Below are 18,510 nucleotides of genomic sequence, written 5' to 3' on the forward strand. Positions count from 1 at the left end.
TCTTGGAGGGTGGCTCTATTGACTCAACTTTTTTAAGAAATGAATTCAAAGCCTTAAAGAAGAGACAACTACAAGTGACTTAAAAACAAAGGACCGCCTCTGCAGTGAAGAGATCAAAGGCTTTGAAAAAGCTAATCATAGCTGGAGTCCAAGCCTGCCTGGAGCACAGAGGAAGGCTGGGCTCCATCTGGCTGCCCTCCTGCCGTTTCTCCTGCCTTGGGGGACTTTGCTGCGACATCTTTAGGTATTCCGCCACCAATAGGATGGGCTGGGATGATGCCTCCTGAATGCAAATAGCAAGAAGTAGGTCAACCATTTCTTTCCCTCTCTGAGCAAATATTCTAAACCATCTCACCTGACAAGAGATACATTTAATTTCATTTTTAAAAGGCTACAATGTTATCTTGACACTGGGAAACTTGCAGATGAGTTAAATTGAGTGACATTTCCCTTTATAGCATTAAAATTGAATATACTGCATGTGCAAAGTAATTACTGTCTTATGATTGGAAAATCAGGACATTTCGTCTTTTTAACAAAAAAATTCAACATATAAAACACTCCTTTTCTGGCTGTGGGGAGTTGGGTGGGGGTGGGGGAAAGAACCTTCAGAATATCACTGTTCATAATCAACGCTTCAATTGTCCACTAATAAGATTTAGTAACCTAATCATTCACTCTGGTTTTTAAAAGGGAAAAAAAATGGTTCTGCTGATGGAATGGAAGCAGTAAAGAAGCTTTTAGCAATTTTCTCTGATTGCTTAGTGGACAATTGTAATGTAGCAGCAGCAGCAGCAATGTACCGAAATTACTCTGAATTCAGAAATTTAAGTATTTTCTGCTAGATCATAAAGACACTGCTTCAAAGAAGGTGTGTTATCAGTGGGATGGAACAGATGACCTCTCTGCCAAGTCAAGGAGTTCTGGGTGCAGGGACTTCACCATCGGAATGATGGCAAGAATGATGCCTGCCTGTGTGCTTCTCGGAGGACGCACAAAGCCATCAAGAAGAGGACAAGTGCTACAGTGCCTCTCAATTCTGGGGCCACAGACATTTAAGTTGGCATTATTTTTCTCCTCCTCTGCTTAATCCACCTTTATGAATATGGTGGATGGCTTAATATGGACATCATTAGCATCTGCGGAGATCTTGTCTCAAAGGGCAAGTGGGGGCATGGGGGTTTCCATCAGAGGGAGGGAAGTCTGTTTCCCATGTGTTAGTTATAATTGTCTTTGTGCTTCACTGGAAAAGAGGTAGAGTGGGCGCTTTCACACTGAGGAGGGCCTGGATTGTGGTCAGTACCATTACAGGACTGTCTGGCCTTGGCATCGATTAGATTTAAATCAGTCCTCATATAGCCCTAAGCAACTCTTTGAAGGTTTCTCTCTTCACCTAAGGTGAGACTGCAGTGGAGTTTGTCTCTGGTGCTTTGCTCACCCCACCGTGGGGTCCAAACAGAAGTAATTCCGACTCAACACCTTGTTAGTAAATTGCAGACTCATCTGGTCACTAACAAAGAACAACATCAGAAAAAGAAATCGGCATCATTTAATAATAGTAGGTGGGGGATGGGATGTTGACAACGTAAAAGGAATATACAAATGCCTTCTCTGTTTGGTCCTTTAAGAGGAGCTGTTCAGCTCAGAACACACCCTGTGCATCCTGCCAAGGCACAAAGTGACTGAGGCCATCTAACTTGCAAGAAGCAAAAATGATGGTATGTTTTCAAGGATCACAGGTTAATATAAGCACTTCACACCCTCACACTCTAATGAAAAACATTTTACTGACCTCTGGCAAAGAATCTGAGAACCCCCAGGCTGAATCTCCTGTATTGGAAGAATGTGACCTCATGGAAGGGTTATGAGATGGTTAATGTCTCTAAAGCAACAAGGACAGATGATTCCCCTGTGCCAAGGGATACAGCAAGAGGAAGGAGAAACCACAGGTGGCCTCCAGCACACCCATGGCCCTTGGGCGCATGGCCCTCTGAGCTGTGCTCTGGGCAGGCTACTTTGTCGCCCTGCCAACTGATACTCACTCCTGGGCCTTCAATGTTCAATAAGCATCTAACAAATTACAAAATCGAAAAGATTATCAGCTTGGAAACCTGAACAAATCTATAATGAAATGAAGGACCCAAAGGCATTTAATTATTGAACACATAAAAGGAAGTATATTTTTAAAAAATTGGTCAAACTGTCCTGTTATCATTTTAAAGGAATTTACAGGGCTGTTATAGATTATTCTTTTGGAATAATTCAGTTTATAGCAAATGCCTAAACTGGTTTCTTCACTGCACAGTATTTTCTCTTAAAATGGGTGCTTTAAAACAATTACATACAGATTAAAAATCCTCATTTCTTTGCTTAATTAAAACATTAATACTCTTAGACAACACAGATCTGAAATGGTGAAACCAGCAATTCCCCCTCCCACCTTACAACAAATTAAATTGAGACAAAATTACAAACACATTTCACTACATGATTATTATTAATAAAAATCAGGTATTTTTTTTATAAAGTTGCCCAAAATGCAAGGGATGTGCATAGGTTTACAACTTAGTCATAATAGCATTTTATTCTTATTCCCCTGGGTGTGCCCCATGAATGGAATGTACTTTGCTGTAGATTACAGATTGTTTGTCCAACACAGACACACCGACAGCATAAACGCTCGCGACTGTCCACATGCATTAAGAGTCAAGACCCAACTTCAAATCTCTAAAAGGTTTACAGGGTGCTTCAAAGAGACAGTATCACATTATCTGGATGTTACATAAAGGACTTAAAAAAAAATACTATTCTAAAAAAAAAAAAGAGAGAGAAAAAAGGCCTTTAAAAATTTATGACTGTTTTGTAATCACTACACTAATTATTTCAAATAAATAAAGGAAAGAAAGATATTCCAATTCATAAAATCAGACTCTAAAAAGAATGTAGTGTTCCACCCCCAGTCAAGGTAACAGAATCATTGTTTATTATTATTAAAATAGATTATAGAAAGCAGCATCTATTTTGTGCAGTTTTTAGGGGCCTTGGAAATAAAAAGCTATGATTTCCAAAAATATAACATTCCAAAGGATTGAATAATACATACATTTAAAGATACATTTTATTAAAGTTTAGGAGAACTGATTAAAAAAGATACTGTCTCTTTAAATTAGTGTGTAATTGTTTTTCTCCTCCTATCTATTCGGACATGACAATAATTATAAATGTAGGTCACACTACAACTAGGTAGTCTCTAGGGACCACGACCTGCTGACACAAGGCCGATAACAAAGAGGCTTTTCCATGTATGAGGTGTTCCCAGTTACGCTCAGATATCTGGGGAGGGGCCTAATAGACCCAGGAGACGGGGACCCACTGCGGGGCTGTGCACACGAGCTCGACGGCTTCCTCCAGATGTCTGATTGTCTCATCAATTTCATTGTTGATAATTGTGAGATCGAAGTAGTGTGCATATGTTCTCTGCAAGATATCAGACTCCTTCTGCAGACGCTGAAGAGATTCATCCTAAATGGTGATGAGATGGAGGTAGGGGTGGGCATGGGAGAAGGGAAAAGCAAACAGAAGAGAGAAGTCAGTTGGATTCCTTCTCTTTTCACATTTCTGTTCGTCCCAACGTCAGAAACAGTCAAGGCCAGACCCCGACGTCTGCACAAAAGGCCAAGTCTGCTCCGTGAGAGGGGACGGTGACTACTTAACATGCAACAGGAGGCTCCACGACAAACCAGATGAACCAGAGAAAACAGACACTCTTCAGCAAACACATCACCCCCACTCAAGCCTAGCTGTGTCTGTCCCCACGGTCAGTTGGGGTAAGGCCGTGCATGGGTTACCAGCGGCTACAGTGGCCCAAGCTGTTTTTTCCTCATTCCTCTAACCCAGGCCCATAGGAAGCCCCAGCCCTAGCCTCAAACCACTCTTTCATTCAGCAGGAGGGCTACAGTGGCAAGGCCAGAGCTCCTCACCACCTTCCCCCTGGTCACTTGAGACAGGCCTCAGGGCCCAGCTGCATTTGTACCAATAAGACCCTGCCTTTGGACAACAAATTAAGTTGTATTTTTTCTACTTAAAGGTTCAGCATGTTCCAGGAATTCAATTACATATAATGGCCCTCACTCAATAGCAGCTGATGCCAGAGGCAAAAGCTTTCTGAATGTTAACAAATAATAGATGGAATAAGGCCATTTTGCAAATAAACAGCAACTGGTATCTGATGAATCTCCCAAAATTGGCTTGCACTGGATGTGGCCAGACAAATGTCACTGTTCATAGGTCCTCATATCTCTTATGAAAACAATTCTGAAGGAAGAGAAGCTACTGAACTCTAGGGAGGTTTGCCACAGTAAAGGATGTTTCCTAAACTATAGCTTGCTACAGATTTTAAGAACTCTCACTGGGCTGAGCCAACAGTAGGAGGGAGTTCAGGATCCCAAGTTTGTCATGCGAGTATAGCTTATGCTACAAGATGGCACATCTTTCAAGACAGGGATCTCTTGAGGGCCACCAGAAAAAAGTCTGCCTCTGCATCTTCATGGGTCAAATTTGTTATGCTGAACTCCCAAAGGGCAAGTTCAAATTTGAAACTAGGAAACTTTGTGAGTCCAATTACCCCTACCCCCACCTGCCAAACACTAGGTCGGCGAGCTATTGGGCTGAGTCTTAAATATATATAAATACAATCAAATACCTGTTTATTTGATTTGTTGCTCTAACTACGGAGTAAACTTGCCTCGTGCACCCTGTCATTGCTGTGCGCCCTGTCATTGCTGTGCATCCTGTCGTTGCTGTGCGCTTTGTCATTGCCATGCCCCAGCACTAGGCGTAGTGCCTTGCACATAGTAAGTGCTCACTTATTAAATGCTGTCGAAAGCACAAGCACTTGGCTGACTGGTACTGGTCATTATAGGATTTTACGAGCATTAAATCTATAAGACAGAGCAATTCTACTAGGAAATGGGAGCCCATTGTGACAGAGACAGATCTCCAGAGAAAAGAAAAGATGCAGTGTCTTCAGGACCTAGGAGCTGTAGCACGCAGCACTGGCTTAGGACCCCTCCTCTTCTCTGAGGCCCCACTGTTATTCTCAAGAGACTCTTCCTGCCAGGCAGCAGAGAGGCCCAGGCAAGGCTCTGCTCTGTGGGTGCAGCGTTTGGGAAAGCAGATCAGAAGTGAGACAAAGACACTTAATTCTTTCCTGGCATTGCTGTGGGGATGGGCAGCTACCACAACAGTTGGGAACGCAATCTTTTCTATTAGGACACTCTGAACCAAGAATGTATGGAGTCTTCTACAGGGATTTCAAAGCAGGGACATGGCATGTGTGCTTTGAACGTTAGTGTTTACCACTACAGTGCAGATAAGACCTCAGACCTTCTAAGGTCATATCAACACATGCTCTGCTTGCACTTAAAAAGCATACTATTTTCACTGTGGCTTTTTACAACCAACACAATGCAAAAACGCTATTTACCCAAAGACAGGGGTGCTTCCTACCAGTATGAGAAGGAACAATTCCTACAACATCACTCTCTGGGCTAGGGGGTTTGATTTGAATATATAGTCCTGGGCTTCAAAAACCACAAGTGGGATTTATAATTTGCTCAGAAAACTGGCATGATGAAGATATGTAAGAACATTTATGGCTAAAAGCATCAAATTTTTAATGTAGGTCTCTTTACAGAAAAATCAATGTCCCTCATAAGGATCTTATAAGAGGAAGCTATCTTTGTCAGTTTCTTCCTCGACAACAGCTTGCCTGCATGCTCAACTCACGCGTGAGCAGGGTTTAACTCAGTGAAAACAAAATGCCTTTATTCTAACAGCGAAAGCAAGGATTTGTGGGAACAAAATGTCTACATTCTAAATCTATTAAAAGAAACAAGGCTGTATTTCATCGCCTCCTAGCTGGTACTTACAGGCAATTTTCTGCACCATTTTGGCAGCTATGGAAAATTAGTAAAGGGGCAGGAAAACAGGCAAAACAAAAACAAAGCAAAGATGATAATTCAAGAAAAATACATGGCAACCAAAGGACAAAAGCTAACCATAATATGGAGTTTCAAATATGCTTGTATATTAAATAAGATGGGAAAGTAGAATTTTCTTTCAACATTTTGCAAATGAAATGACAAAAAATAATAACTGAAAATATGAATAACACAGGTAAATCTAAATATTTAATTTTTCATCAAGGTACACAAAGTGAAAATTTCCAAACCTTGATTTAACCGTATTTTGAGCTTGGGTGAGTTTAGGCTTGTGTTTACTGAACAGAGCCAAGATTCCTCTGATGGTTTCTAGAACCTGTGAAAGTAACGGTCTTCAGGATAACTTTGAATAGGAGTCTCCTCTTAACTAAGGAACCTACAGCAGACAGGCACAGCTATGCTCACCAGACACATGAGAATGATGTTTCCTATCTTGTCAGCAATAGAAAACCTTTTAGATCAGCTTGGTACCACGGTGTAGCCAACTTGCACAGGCACTACGTCTGTGGCAGCTGCTGACTTGAGTTGGCTTGATAGTGGACAGAGCTCATTTCTAGGTTTGGTAGTCTCCAGGGGCCGGGAGAGAAATTCCGTAAGGTTCCACTCCAGAGGCTGTCTAGGGGAACCTGGGCAGCCCGGCCAAGGTCATGGATGCCTTTTAACTCTCTTCAGGCAAGGCAGTGCTTGGCCTTGAGCTGGCCCCAGGGGCTGCAGCCTTAGCACAATCCCTACCAGGAGAGGGAGAGGGCCGGCAGCCCTGGAGGGTGTGAGACGCCCTCAGGCTTTACAAGTAGGTTTATTGATAAGGCCACAGGCTGTCCTATGCTCTATTCTATTCCACATCCCTTTTCACCAGACAGCCTTTTGCTACAAATGTGGACTGACATGCTTCAGACTGTGCTGGGGACTAAGGCTTGAATTTGTCTAATGATTCTGATCTCAGAAGAACCACAGTTTTATGTTGCTTAATTCCTAATACTGAAAGAGGACCTCAAGCTCTGGAAATCTTACTGCCCAGCAGCAACAACAAAGCTGAGTTTCATTTAGTTGTCTTAACGTGATGGGGCTTTGGTTTGGAATGCACAACACATGGATCCTTACAATGGGGTGAGCTTATCTGAGGCTAAACAGATTGATTCTTACCTCATTTAAACCTGGAGTAATAGTTGGTGCGGCAATAAAAACAACAAAAGGAGCAAACTCTGCAGTTCTCAGGACCTTCAGTGCCTGTGTTAAAAAAAAAGAGAGAGACTTAAAAGAAGAAATAAATAATGTAAATTTCAAATAAGCCTATAAAAGTTTATACAGCTAAAAATTTTAAGCCCTTGGTTTAAATTTTAGGAAAGGTATTATTAAATTTATCAACTTTATACATAACTTCTATTCCTCCTTTTCTTCTAAAGGATGGACAAACAGCCATCAGAAAATAAAAGCTGATAAAATGGACATTTTTCTTAGAAATCTCATGAATCAATCTGATTTATTTTTCTTAGTAAAAGTTAATACTGATTTTGTGGGTTAATGTTCAGTTAAACCTGGTTATTAGTTGTAGCCTGACTTTTACATTTTAGGGTAGACTTAGACCTGTCGGCTGGCTTTACTACTGATCTGGAGCCCAGTCCATCGCATTTCAAATTTCAAATTGCTGACCAAGGAGAGCACATCCTGGCCACTGTAACTGTGAGGGCTCCATTCACACTTACATAAGGCCTTCTGAATTGTCCTGAGGAAAGGCCCCATGGGACTCACGGGGAAGGGGAACCTTCCCCAGGGCTGGAGGCAGGAGCCCCAGGATTTGTGTCTTGGTCCTGCCACTAAAGACACTGGTGGCTATGGGCACTGAGTAGGCCCACATGAAAATGCTGTACTCAAGGGAGAAGGACCTGAGGCCCCTTTCAGTTCCCTTCTAAGACACTGAAAACCTCTAACTGTGCAAGTTATTAGTTTGCATGGATGTACTGCAGAACTGCAGTCAGATGCTGCAGGAGTTGATTCTGCTAAAGGATTACTGTGTCAGTTCATATCACACTCTTGGAGATTACAAACTCTTTTCCAAGGAACAAAACCCAATACATACAGGTGCTCAATTCATAAGTAACTGACAGGTAATTAACGCCTATGTGTGGGGGTGATATCTTCCTGCCCTTTATATAGAATTTAAAACATCTATTCTGTTGCCCACATATTTTACTTTCTAAATGGTCTTTAAATTTATTTGCTTTGCCTGATTCCTATTGCTCCATTTTTTGCCTGGTTTATTGTAATTGCAATTAGGCTAGTTGCCCTGCCTCCAATTTTGCTGCTTTCTAATCCATATTCTACCCTGCTACTGGAATGATCTTTCTGAGATGCAAATCCCATGGCTTCCCTGCACAAAATCCTTTAATAGCTCCCACTTCACCTCAGGATAAAAGGTACACTCCTCAGCATGAATGTCAGGTCCCTTCCTCACAAGTGGGCCAGTGCTCAACCTCTTCAACCTCTCTCTGCCTTTTCCCCTCCTTACTAAGAAATACTTTCAGTTCCAGAAAAGGGCCAGACTCTCTCCATCTTCCTGGCCTTTTTACTTACTGCCCCCTCTGTTGCGACTTCCCATCTCCTCTTCCCCTTTCCCACTCTCCCATTTGCTTGGCTGAGTAATCCTTTAGAACTCAGTACTGATGTTCTTTTCTCTGGAAAGTTCTTTGTGAGCTCTGGGCCTCTCCTGTGTGCTCCTGAAGTACCCACCACACTGGAAACCCAGGTCCTCAGGGACTAGCAGGTACACTCCTTGAGGGCAGGGACTACATCTTGTTCAGTTTCTCCCTCAGGCCCAATATGGCACCTGGCATAAACTGCCTTTAGGATAAAATTAAATGTGAAAACAGTAAATATAATTTGCTTAAAATTTATCTTGTTTTTTGAGGCAGGTTCAACTAGAGCACATTCTGCTCTCTTGGCTGAAGGGACTCTCTTGGTCTCTTTGCATATACAGGCATGTAAGAAACAAATTTGATATTAAAGTTTCTTTCTTTTTTTAGTACAGGGCTCACTTTCACTAGGATTCTATTTCTGAATTTTGGTCACACAGTATCTTCTTGGGGGTTAAGGGAGACTGGCACATTGTATCTGTCCATCAAAGTTCTTTAATTGTCAAAGTCACAGACTCAGATTCCCATCATAAGAAAGATCTTCAGGCTTGCAAATGTTAATTTTTGAAAGACATAACTAACAGCTTCTTTGCCAATCCTTCTGTGACTGAAGACTTTAACAAGGAACAAACATCATGAAAAAGTCCATATATAGCTCAATCGAGCTAAAAGGGATCCTCATTTAGAAATGTCCTTTTTGTCAATATTATCTTAGGCCTTTTTTCCTTCCTTCCTATGCTCATGATCAGGTGAATACAGCGTCAGAAGAGACAGAAGGTTTTCTCATCACCCTACTCTCCGTCACACACACACACACACACACACACACACACACACACACACACACACACACACACGCCCGTAGCCAGCTTCTGGGCAACTGAAATGGGGAAAAAATCCCATTTGCTTCTCTCCCTGAAGCTACTTCGAGTGCCAGATGGAAGTCCATGCAGCCTGGATGCTCAACAGAACCCACGATGAAGCAGCGGATGAAGTCAAGGATGACGCACTGGGCATGAAATTTTTTCCTCCACTCAGTGACCCAGCCTGTTACCTGCCCAATCCTTTGAATGCTTTCAGTTCTAGCCTGCTATCATATTATAACAACAGAAAACAAACTCCTTAGAAAACATTAGTTTAGCTATGTGCAGATTATCCATCTCTAAGTCTATATCCATAAACACATGAGGATTGCTCTACATTTGCTGCATAAAACCACCAATGAGGGCCATGTTCATCACATTGCCAAAGGCTTCTTGTGTCTAAGAATCAGGTTATATTCCTTGATTCCCATTTTTGCCTTAGTGGCCAGGAAGTTCAGAGCCAAATTTAATGTTTATCACAGTAAGTACAGTAGCCCCTGTGGTTAGCATCTCTGCTTCCCCCTCCTTTCCATGGCTTTCATTTCTCATTTCTATCTTGTATTATTGTATTTTCAAAAATTCTAAGATGCCTCAAATGCTGAGTGAGATTTTCTTGTCTAGTAGGCCTCATTATCTTCAGCAGAGTCACCACACATTTCCTCATCTGTTCTTTTTTTTTTTTTTTGAGACAGAGTCTCACTCTGTTGCCCTGGCTAGTGTGCCATGGCATCAGCCTAGCTCACAGCAACCTCAAACTCTTGGGCTCAAGCGATCCTCCTGCCTCAGCCTCCCGAGTAGCTGGGACTACAGGCATGTGCCACCACGCCTGGCTAATTTTTTATATATATTTTAGTCAGCCAATTAATTTCTTTCTATTTTTAGTAGAGACGGGGGTCTTGCTCTTGCTCAGGCTGGTCTCGAACTCCTGAGCTCAAAGGATGCTCCTGCCTTGGCCTCACAGAGTGCTAGGATTATAGGCATGAGCCACTGTGCCTGGCCCCTCATCTGTTCTTGAAGGTCTCTGTCCCCATACTCTGCTCTACTTATGGGTCTCAGGTGGGTGCCATTTTTGGTGCAGTTCTCAGCCCGGCTGAGGTTCAAAGTTACTTCAGGGACAGGAAATGGACCTGCTCACAAGGATTCCTCTTTCTTAGGCCGTTAATAGGTGACCTAAAGATGAACTCTAAACCCTCTTCTTGAATCAAGATGAGACACAAATTTATTAACATTCACAGGCAAATCTCTCTCTCTCTGAATCCTAGAAAGGGAGAGAGAGAGAGAGGAGGGAGGGGAAGGGGGTTAAGGGAGACAGAATACACTCTAGAAAGATCACTGAAAACATGCTAGATTCAAATAGTCAAAGTAACATTAACTGAACATTTTAACTTAATTCTTTAGTTCTGTTCCGTGGGGATAAAATTGATTTTATGGCTCAGTTGTGGCCAGTAATTAATCTCAGGTTACCATCCTCAAGTTTGACCTAAGTATCTAAGATGCAGATATCTATAAGACTAATCTGGTTTGCAAACATAAAAATTACATAGGGGCAAGGGTATCTGGGTCATTTTGTACAAAATTCTAAGGGTTTAGGAAGAGCACAGCGACCACAAAACCAATCTCAAGAAAGCCACCCGATTTAACAAAATAGCTTCTGGTTCAGAGGCTGGCTCTTCCTTTGAAGTACACAGTCCTAACAAGATTGTAAGCTACTTCTTGGTGATGACCTTTGTCTCTGTGGGCAAAAGCAGAACCACAAATATTCTGCTACTGTTAACTTTTTTGAACTCCTGACCTCGAGCAATCCGCCTGCCTCAGCCTCCCAGAGTGCTAGGATTACAGGCATGAGCCACCCCGACCGGCTGTTGTTAACTTTTTAATGTTGTAAATGGATACATCAGAATAAAGTTAAAATCTAAAACTGTCACATTAAGCTCTGATCATACATTGGAGCTATAATAGTTTCAGCTTTAGGGACACAGATAATCTTCTGAGCCATAGCCTTATTTCCATGAGAAATAAATTCTGTAGTTTTTCTCAGGTTTGACTGCCTTATAGAGTTTTCAAAATGTTAACAAAAATTAAGATTTAAATTCTACTACTACACGTAAAGTGGACCATCTTGAGGATTCCCAGGGTTATCTCTTCTAGGATGGCACAGTGAGAGGAGGTTGGGATTTATTGTAAAAAATGAAAATAAGACAACCAACATAGTTCAAGATCAAACCTCACTATCAATTGGCTGTAAAACCTTAGTTGAGTCACAGTTATGTTACGCCTTGGTATCTTCATCTACAAAAGTAGACACTGATCTGTATCTTATAGCATTCCAAGGATTAGGTAAGGAGTAATAACACTTGGCAAAATATAAAGCACTGTGAGAACACTATTATTATTTTATAAGAAGCCAGGTTATTAATTTTTTAAAAGTTTAATGTCTTTACCATGGTCTTCTAGTTTTAAAGTTGGATCACAACATCTTATATAGTATTATTGGATATGTGCTCAAATTGGCATTGTCTAAAATAAGATGGCACAAAGTATTAGACCTGCACTAAAAGAGCTGAATAGCAGTGTTAGGTGGTCTTTCTATGGTCCACGTGAAGTGAGAGGATTTAAAAAAATGCCACAAAGCATTTATTTCTGTTATGGAGAGTTTCTGATGTATATCAAGGAAGGAATTTCATCCTCACCAACTTGTCTTCTGAACTGTATTCTTAGTTCCTGACCTGGTACTTGGTGTATAATAAGTGCTTAATATAAGTTTGGTGGATCAAACTGTCCGTGAGATACAGTAGAAGGGTTAATCTAACAAACTGGGATTGGAAAGGGGCACAGGAAAAATGTCCTAAGGAAAGAGCATCCCTGGAGCAATGAGGCTGTGCCTGAAACAAGTTGTTCTTGGCCACAGGCATCCTGAAGACAGGATGAGGGCCCTGCCCAGCTAGGGAGAGAGTGGGCTGAGGGCAGGAAAGCCCAAGGGTAAAGCTCAGTCGGTGCAGACTGCAGACACCCCAAGCTGTACTGTAGTACGCAACGGTCAGCCTGAGACCAGGACTGGCATGAGGCTGGACCAGGCAGGAGAGCCTGGGACCAGAGTGGCCAAGGAGACCAACAGGAAGAGCAGGACTGAAGCAATCACTATCTCCAGGACCGCTGGCCCAAACAGGCTCAGGCAGAGACCAGGACACCTATGGCTGACCCTCTGGGTTAGGTGGACCCAAGAGATCACAGTTTTGAGAGGTGGGGACTGAGGAAGCAGGAGAGAAGGGTGCAGGTGAGCTCATCCAGCAGTCAGGGGAGCAGGGGAGAGTGTGCCCAGCTGGGGCGAGGAGGTGCTCTGGGGCCAAGTGCAATGGGTAAAGTAACTGCTGTGGGTGTCTTGAGGAGGTCGAGAGAAGTGTCTCCGGCTCAGCAGTGCAGAGCAATGCATGGCTGTGCAAGGGCAAGGAGACAGGGAGAGCTGGACGCTATGAGTGGAGCAGCAGCAGCAGCAGCAGCAGCAGCAGCGGTGGTGGTGGCGGCGGCAGCAGCGGTGGCAGGTAAGGCAGAAAGCCCTCGAAAGTGGATTTAGGTAATGCAGAGGGAGTCTGAGGAGCCCTGCAGCCAGCATACTGCTAGAGACATTACTACCAGCAGAAAACGACGTTCAGGTGAAGACCAGTGTGGAACCCAAGGAGAGGATGTCGAAGACCAGGACCAGGATTGAGACTTTGCCTCTAGCCACCCCTGGCCAGAAGATTTTTCCAATCCCTAGTAAGGAGGGATTAGTAGTTAAACAAAAATCAATCTGTGGTACACATTATATATTTAGTTCTATATAGGTCCAAGTTCATTGTTAAGTAAACTATAGTGTTCACCATACTGTTGCTCTCCTCCCTAGCCCTTTAACCAGATCTCCTTGTGATTTTCAAAGCTCAAAGTTCAAGAACCCCGTTAGTTGTTGTAAAACAGGAATGGGTGAACCCACTGGCCACGAGTTAGGATTTAGAATCCAGAAATTGAGCCGTCAGGCCCCAGGTCACATAGACCTGGCTATGCAGGTTCTGTCCTTGCTTTGAGGATGGCTAGGGGACCAAGTCTCATGTCATAGCCCCTGAACAGGGATTCACCCTGCCTACAATAGCCAGGTAAGCCTCCGGATAAAACAGAGCCTGCTTGAAGGGAGCTGGTCTACCATCTCAGCAGGGGGTGGACTGATTCTACTACTAAGTGATAAGGGAGTTTAGGTACAGATCCGTCTTAGAAATAGTAGACCCTGGAGTCACAAGGGCATCCACAAGCCTCTCCTATAACCTACCCTGACACCTACAACTCCCAAATCCTTCCTACCATGCTTTACACCCCATATCTACTTGGTTTGTATTCAAGGATGAAAAAACGGCTTGTCAGCATTTATGATGCGAAGCCTTCAGCTTTCTCTTTTTCAAATTTAATAATTCCTATTGTTTCTTGCATAAGAATTATCTACAAATCATTTAATCATCTCTGTGTCTGGTTCTCCTTTGTGTCCTCTCCCAGTTTTCCATCTCTCTCCTAGTTTTAGCTCAGGGGCAGGCACTGTCCTCAGGTACAGAGATGGCAGAGGCTGAGAGCCACCATGAGGTTCCATCCCCGCTCCATCTGACATTTGGTCTCACTCATGCTTGCTTTCATAAAGCTAGTGCTGTGTTTTAGACCCAGGCCCCACCCAGGATCAGTCTCACTGGTGATTAACATAAGCTGCTGGTGGAGGCTCTGATGGCCCAGCATGAGCTGTACCAAGAGAGGAAAGGTCCCTGGTTGTGTTAACAAAGTGCCAGAGTCTCATCCTGTGGTCAGATGATTGTAGGATTTTTGCAGGAATAGACTCAATCAGGTACTTTTTTGAGCTTCTGGGTATAATAAACCTTTTAAGAGAATAATCTCTGCTTCCTAAAGAGGTGAGGAACCTGCGGCCTCAAGGCCACATGTGGCCCTCCAGACCCCCAAATGTGGCCCCTCAACCAAATCCAAACTTCATAGAACAAATCCCTTTTTTAAAAGGAATTATTTCGTAAAATTTCAATTCAGTCAAAAGGCTGCACTCAAGGATCCAGAAAGGCCACAAGTGCCCCCAAGGCCACAAGTTCCCCACTCTTTGCATTCTAAACTGTTAACCCATGATACCTTGATAACTGATACTTTCCTGTAGTTTATGAAATTCTTATGTGACCCACGACTTTCTGGTGGCATTTTTGATTTCATGATCTGAGCTTATCCACATGCAGGCAGGATGTTAGCTGTTCGCGGTGGCTAGGCATTACCTGAGGCTCCACGTCCAGTATGGCAATCAGCCCCTGCTCGTGGATCTTCCGGATGGTCTCCAGTTTTGTCCCATACATGGCATCCTCGTGGCTGCCATACTCCAAGTACTCATTATTAGAGATGTCTTGCATCATTTGGTCATGAGATACAAAGTAATAATTCTTTCCATTTTCTTCATCTTTCTTTGGAGGTCTGGTTGTATCTGCAAAGTCACATGTCATGAGAGGCTTAAAAGGCTGAGCTGATGATCTTATGTTCCCAATAGACTTATTGAGACCCAATCTCTTCCTAAAAGCTATGGATTCTTTAGTGTAGGTTGCACATTCCCTGTTCTCATCCCCAGTAGCTTTGTAGAACTAAATTCTAGAAACCGCATTTATCTGTGTACATCAGACCACAGCAGCCAGTGAGTTGTTTGGTTTGGTGAATCTTTCAGTTTAGGTGAGATATATTCCATCCCTTGATGGGCCATTCCAGAAGAAATGACCCAAGATTAACATAACTCACTGGATGCTTTAATGCAGTTGGGTCTTGAGCAGAAGGAAAAAAGGAGGACAAAAAAAAAAAAAAATGGAAAACTACATATGGTTATTTAAATTTAAATAAATTAAATAAAATTTAAATTTCAGTTCCTCAGTCTTACCAGCCACATTTCAAGGGTTCAGTAGCCACATGTTGCTAATGGCTACTGTACTAGACAGTGCGGATATAGAACGCTGTCATTATCACAGAGAGTCTATAGGATAGTGCTGGTCCATAGCATTTTGCAAAAAGAGAATGTTAGAATACAGCAAAAGGCACACCATATTGAAAACCCAATGACCTTAGCCATACGTGGCCATAATTACTATGAAAGACCTAAACTGGGAGGTGGTAAACTGGCTCGTGTAAGTACAAGAACTGTCTGTTCTTTTAAATAAAGTTTTACTAAAACACAGCCATATGCATTTGTTTACATATTGTCTATGGCTGCTTTCATACTACAACGGCAGAACTGAGTAGCTGTGACAGAGACTACATGGTCATCAAAGCCTCAAATGTTTATTATCTGGTCCTTTACAGAAAAGGTTTGTCCACCTCTCACCTAAGTATGTGTATACTAAAGTATATGCCAATAACCCTAGTTCTGTGGTTACTAATAGGACCAGTATCCTATAAAACACACTTTAAGTTTTTCTAGATGAATCAGGAACATTTGTTTTAATTTTCTCTCTCTCCCTCCCTCCCTCCCTTACTTCCTTCCACTCTCCCTTATTCTTTCTTTCAATTTCCTCCTTTCCTCTTTGCTTCCTTCCTTGAACAAGAACAAATTTATGCTACTCTTTGCTGTGTACATGAGCCCAAACCAATAGGAAATTCTCTCTTTCTTGCTAGACCATTAGAACTGCCAAGTGCTCATGGATGTCAGAATGTAGACATTTTAAAGAGGAACCCTTTTTCCAGGAACATCAAAAGCTGAAGAAATGGCATCATATATTGATGTACCATCTTCAGTCATCTCAGTAGTTAAATATATGTTATATATACATCTGGGGTCAAATATTTTAGAGAGTAGACATGACCGATCAGCAAGGGTAAGCTTTAAAACCAAACTAGTTAATTGGCCACTTAATAACATGAAAGTTCAATTGTTACATGGTCAAGAAGAAGTTAAATGTTAGCTGAGTTTGCTGTACTCATGATCTAGACATAAGGAGAATTAAAAGAACATTTTAAAGTGTTTAACTAGAAAGAGCCAGTAGCACCCAGTGAAATGATATTTGGTAAACTTCTTTTCTTGTGTAAATCACATAGGGTTCTGGGTTTTTTTTTGTTTTTTTTTGGTTTTTTTGAGACAGAGTCTCACTCTCTTGCCTGGGCTAGAGTGCTGTGGTGTCAGCCTAGCTCACAGCAACCTCAAACTCCTGGGCTCAAGTGATCCTCCTGCCTCAGCCTCCTGAGTAGCTGGGACTACAGGCATGTGCCACTATGCCCGGCTAATTTTTTCTATATATATTTTAGTTGTCCAGCTATTTTTTTTCTATTTTTAGTAGAGACGGGGTCTCGCTCTTGCTCAGGCTGGTCTCGAACTCCTGACCTCGAGCGATTCTCCCGCCTTGGCCTCCCAGAGTGCTAGGATCACAGGCGAGAGCGACCATGCCCAGCTGAGGGTAGTTTTCTTAAGCCTCCTGTCTCTCTGAGGTGTACAGATAACTGTAAGTAGTGTTGACATTGCTTCAGGAAGGCATCTGAAGACCCTATAGGATGGAGCCAATCTTTACATTTTCTCCTGGTGCCCTTAAAAGAAATCATTCTCCTTCAGCTCTTCCCACCCTGAACAGAGCTCTATCTGCTAGAAAGCTTTCGGGATTGAAATTTTAAACTTTAGAATAATGACGATAATAATAAAATGACAGTGGTAAGATAGACCACTTATCCTCCATATGCTAAGTGCTTCATACACATGATCCCAAATCCTCATTACAACTATAGAATTACTTCATTTACAGTTAAGGAAATGGAAAGGACAAGAGGTTAAGAATAAGATATAGAAAATAAGGGGAATTAAAAATCTTACAGATTTGAAATTCTTTATAATAAACAACTAAAAGCACACTGGGTTTTAAAAGTGATAAGAAGTCAATAATTTAGATACTGATTGAGGAAAATATTGTCTTAGACAAAACTATATAACTATTAAAACTTGTTTTTCTGAAGAATAATTCATCTAGGTAGCATTTATGACATACTGTTAGAAAAATTAAGTTACAAACATAATGAATGAGCCTAATTTTACTTAAAAAACACAAACATAAGACATACACATAAACCATATATATATTTGCACTAAGAGAAGCCTGGAAAGGTATGTAGTGAAATATTTATAGTACCTATTATTGGGGAAGTAGAGTTGGAATTACTGTTAACTCATTTTTTTTTGTTCTTTTTGGATTTTATAGATTTCTTACAATGAACAGCTACCACTTATGTAATCAAAAAACATGTATATTATAAGGTTAAAAAAGTGATAGGAAAAATATAATGAAAAGAGACTGAGACATTGCTTACGTGGAATAGGGTACGCAAACCGATCCGGGTGCTTTGTGATGAGGGTGTTCTTTATGTGTCTTCTCCCAACACCATGTGCACCTATGTCATTGTTTAAAAATAATGTTAAAATTGACAACACTTAATAATGTTCACGAAATGTTTTGAAGGTGAGCAGAAGCAAGTCACTTACACAATCAAACTTACCTAATAAGACTAGTGTTTTCCTTTTGAATGCTGGCAGTTTTACTACTTCTTCATACGTGACAAGATCTAATTGATCAAACACTAAAATGCAAAGATTTAGAAGCAAGGTCAATTTACAGCATGAATATTTCATTGTAGGTAAATTATAATTTTACTGGCAAAACTACAGTTATATTAAAACCATGTCTTTAAAAGTATGAATCCAACTTATGGTTTATGGCTTATATATAATTTAAGTCTATACCCTTTAGGGAGGAAATTTCACTTTTAAGCCCATGAAAATGCACTTTAGAACCAGGGGCATCCAAAGATATGTTGAACACATGCATAAAAGTCCAATTCTAAAAGATACTGCATATCTTTTCTACTGCATATCTTTTCATGCAGTATCCAACAAATCATATGAATTCAGTCAAAACCACATGCTGTTCATATTTTTCTAATTCTAAGAAATCAGCATTACTAAAAGGAAAAAAATCTACAGACAGTGACCAACAT

At 41.6% G+C, this 18,510-nt stretch overlaps 1 protein-coding gene across 11 annotated transcripts in view; it reads right to left on the bottom strand.

The window, feature by feature from the left end:
* Positions 1–1,529: 1,529 nt before the first annotated feature.
* The window catches only part of CASK (calcium/calmodulin dependent serine protein kinase), a 381,055-nt gene continuing 364,074 nt past the window's right edge, over positions 1,530–18,510 (bottom strand). For 7 of the 11 annotated variants that reach the window (XM_012781842.2, XM_012781843.2, XM_012781846.2 and 4 more), the window contains 5 exons: positions 18,013–18,093; positions 17,827–17,907; positions 14,778–14,980; positions 7,146–7,229; positions 1,530–3,522 (listed from right to left, as the gene is read on the bottom strand). In XM_012781842.2, the coding sequence (XP_012637296.1) occupies positions 3,346–3,522; positions 7,146–7,229; positions 14,778–14,980; positions 17,827–17,907; positions 18,013–18,093 (626 nt within the window). In that variant the 3' untranslated portion in view covers positions 1,530–3,345. The remainder of the gene's footprint in view (positions 3,523–7,145; positions 7,230–14,777; positions 14,981–17,826; positions 17,908–18,012; positions 18,094–18,510) is intronic. The other 4 variants (XM_075999330.1, XM_012781844.2, XM_012781841.2 and 1 more) reach the window with 1 other exon arrangement.

The sequence above is a fragment of the Microcebus murinus genome, chromosome X (assembly GCF_040939455.1).
Source record: "Microcebus murinus isolate Inina chromosome X, M.murinus_Inina_mat1.0, whole genome shotgun sequence".
In the NCBI taxonomy this organism is placed as follows: Eukaryota; Metazoa; Chordata; class Mammalia; order Primates; family Cheirogaleidae; genus Microcebus; species Microcebus murinus.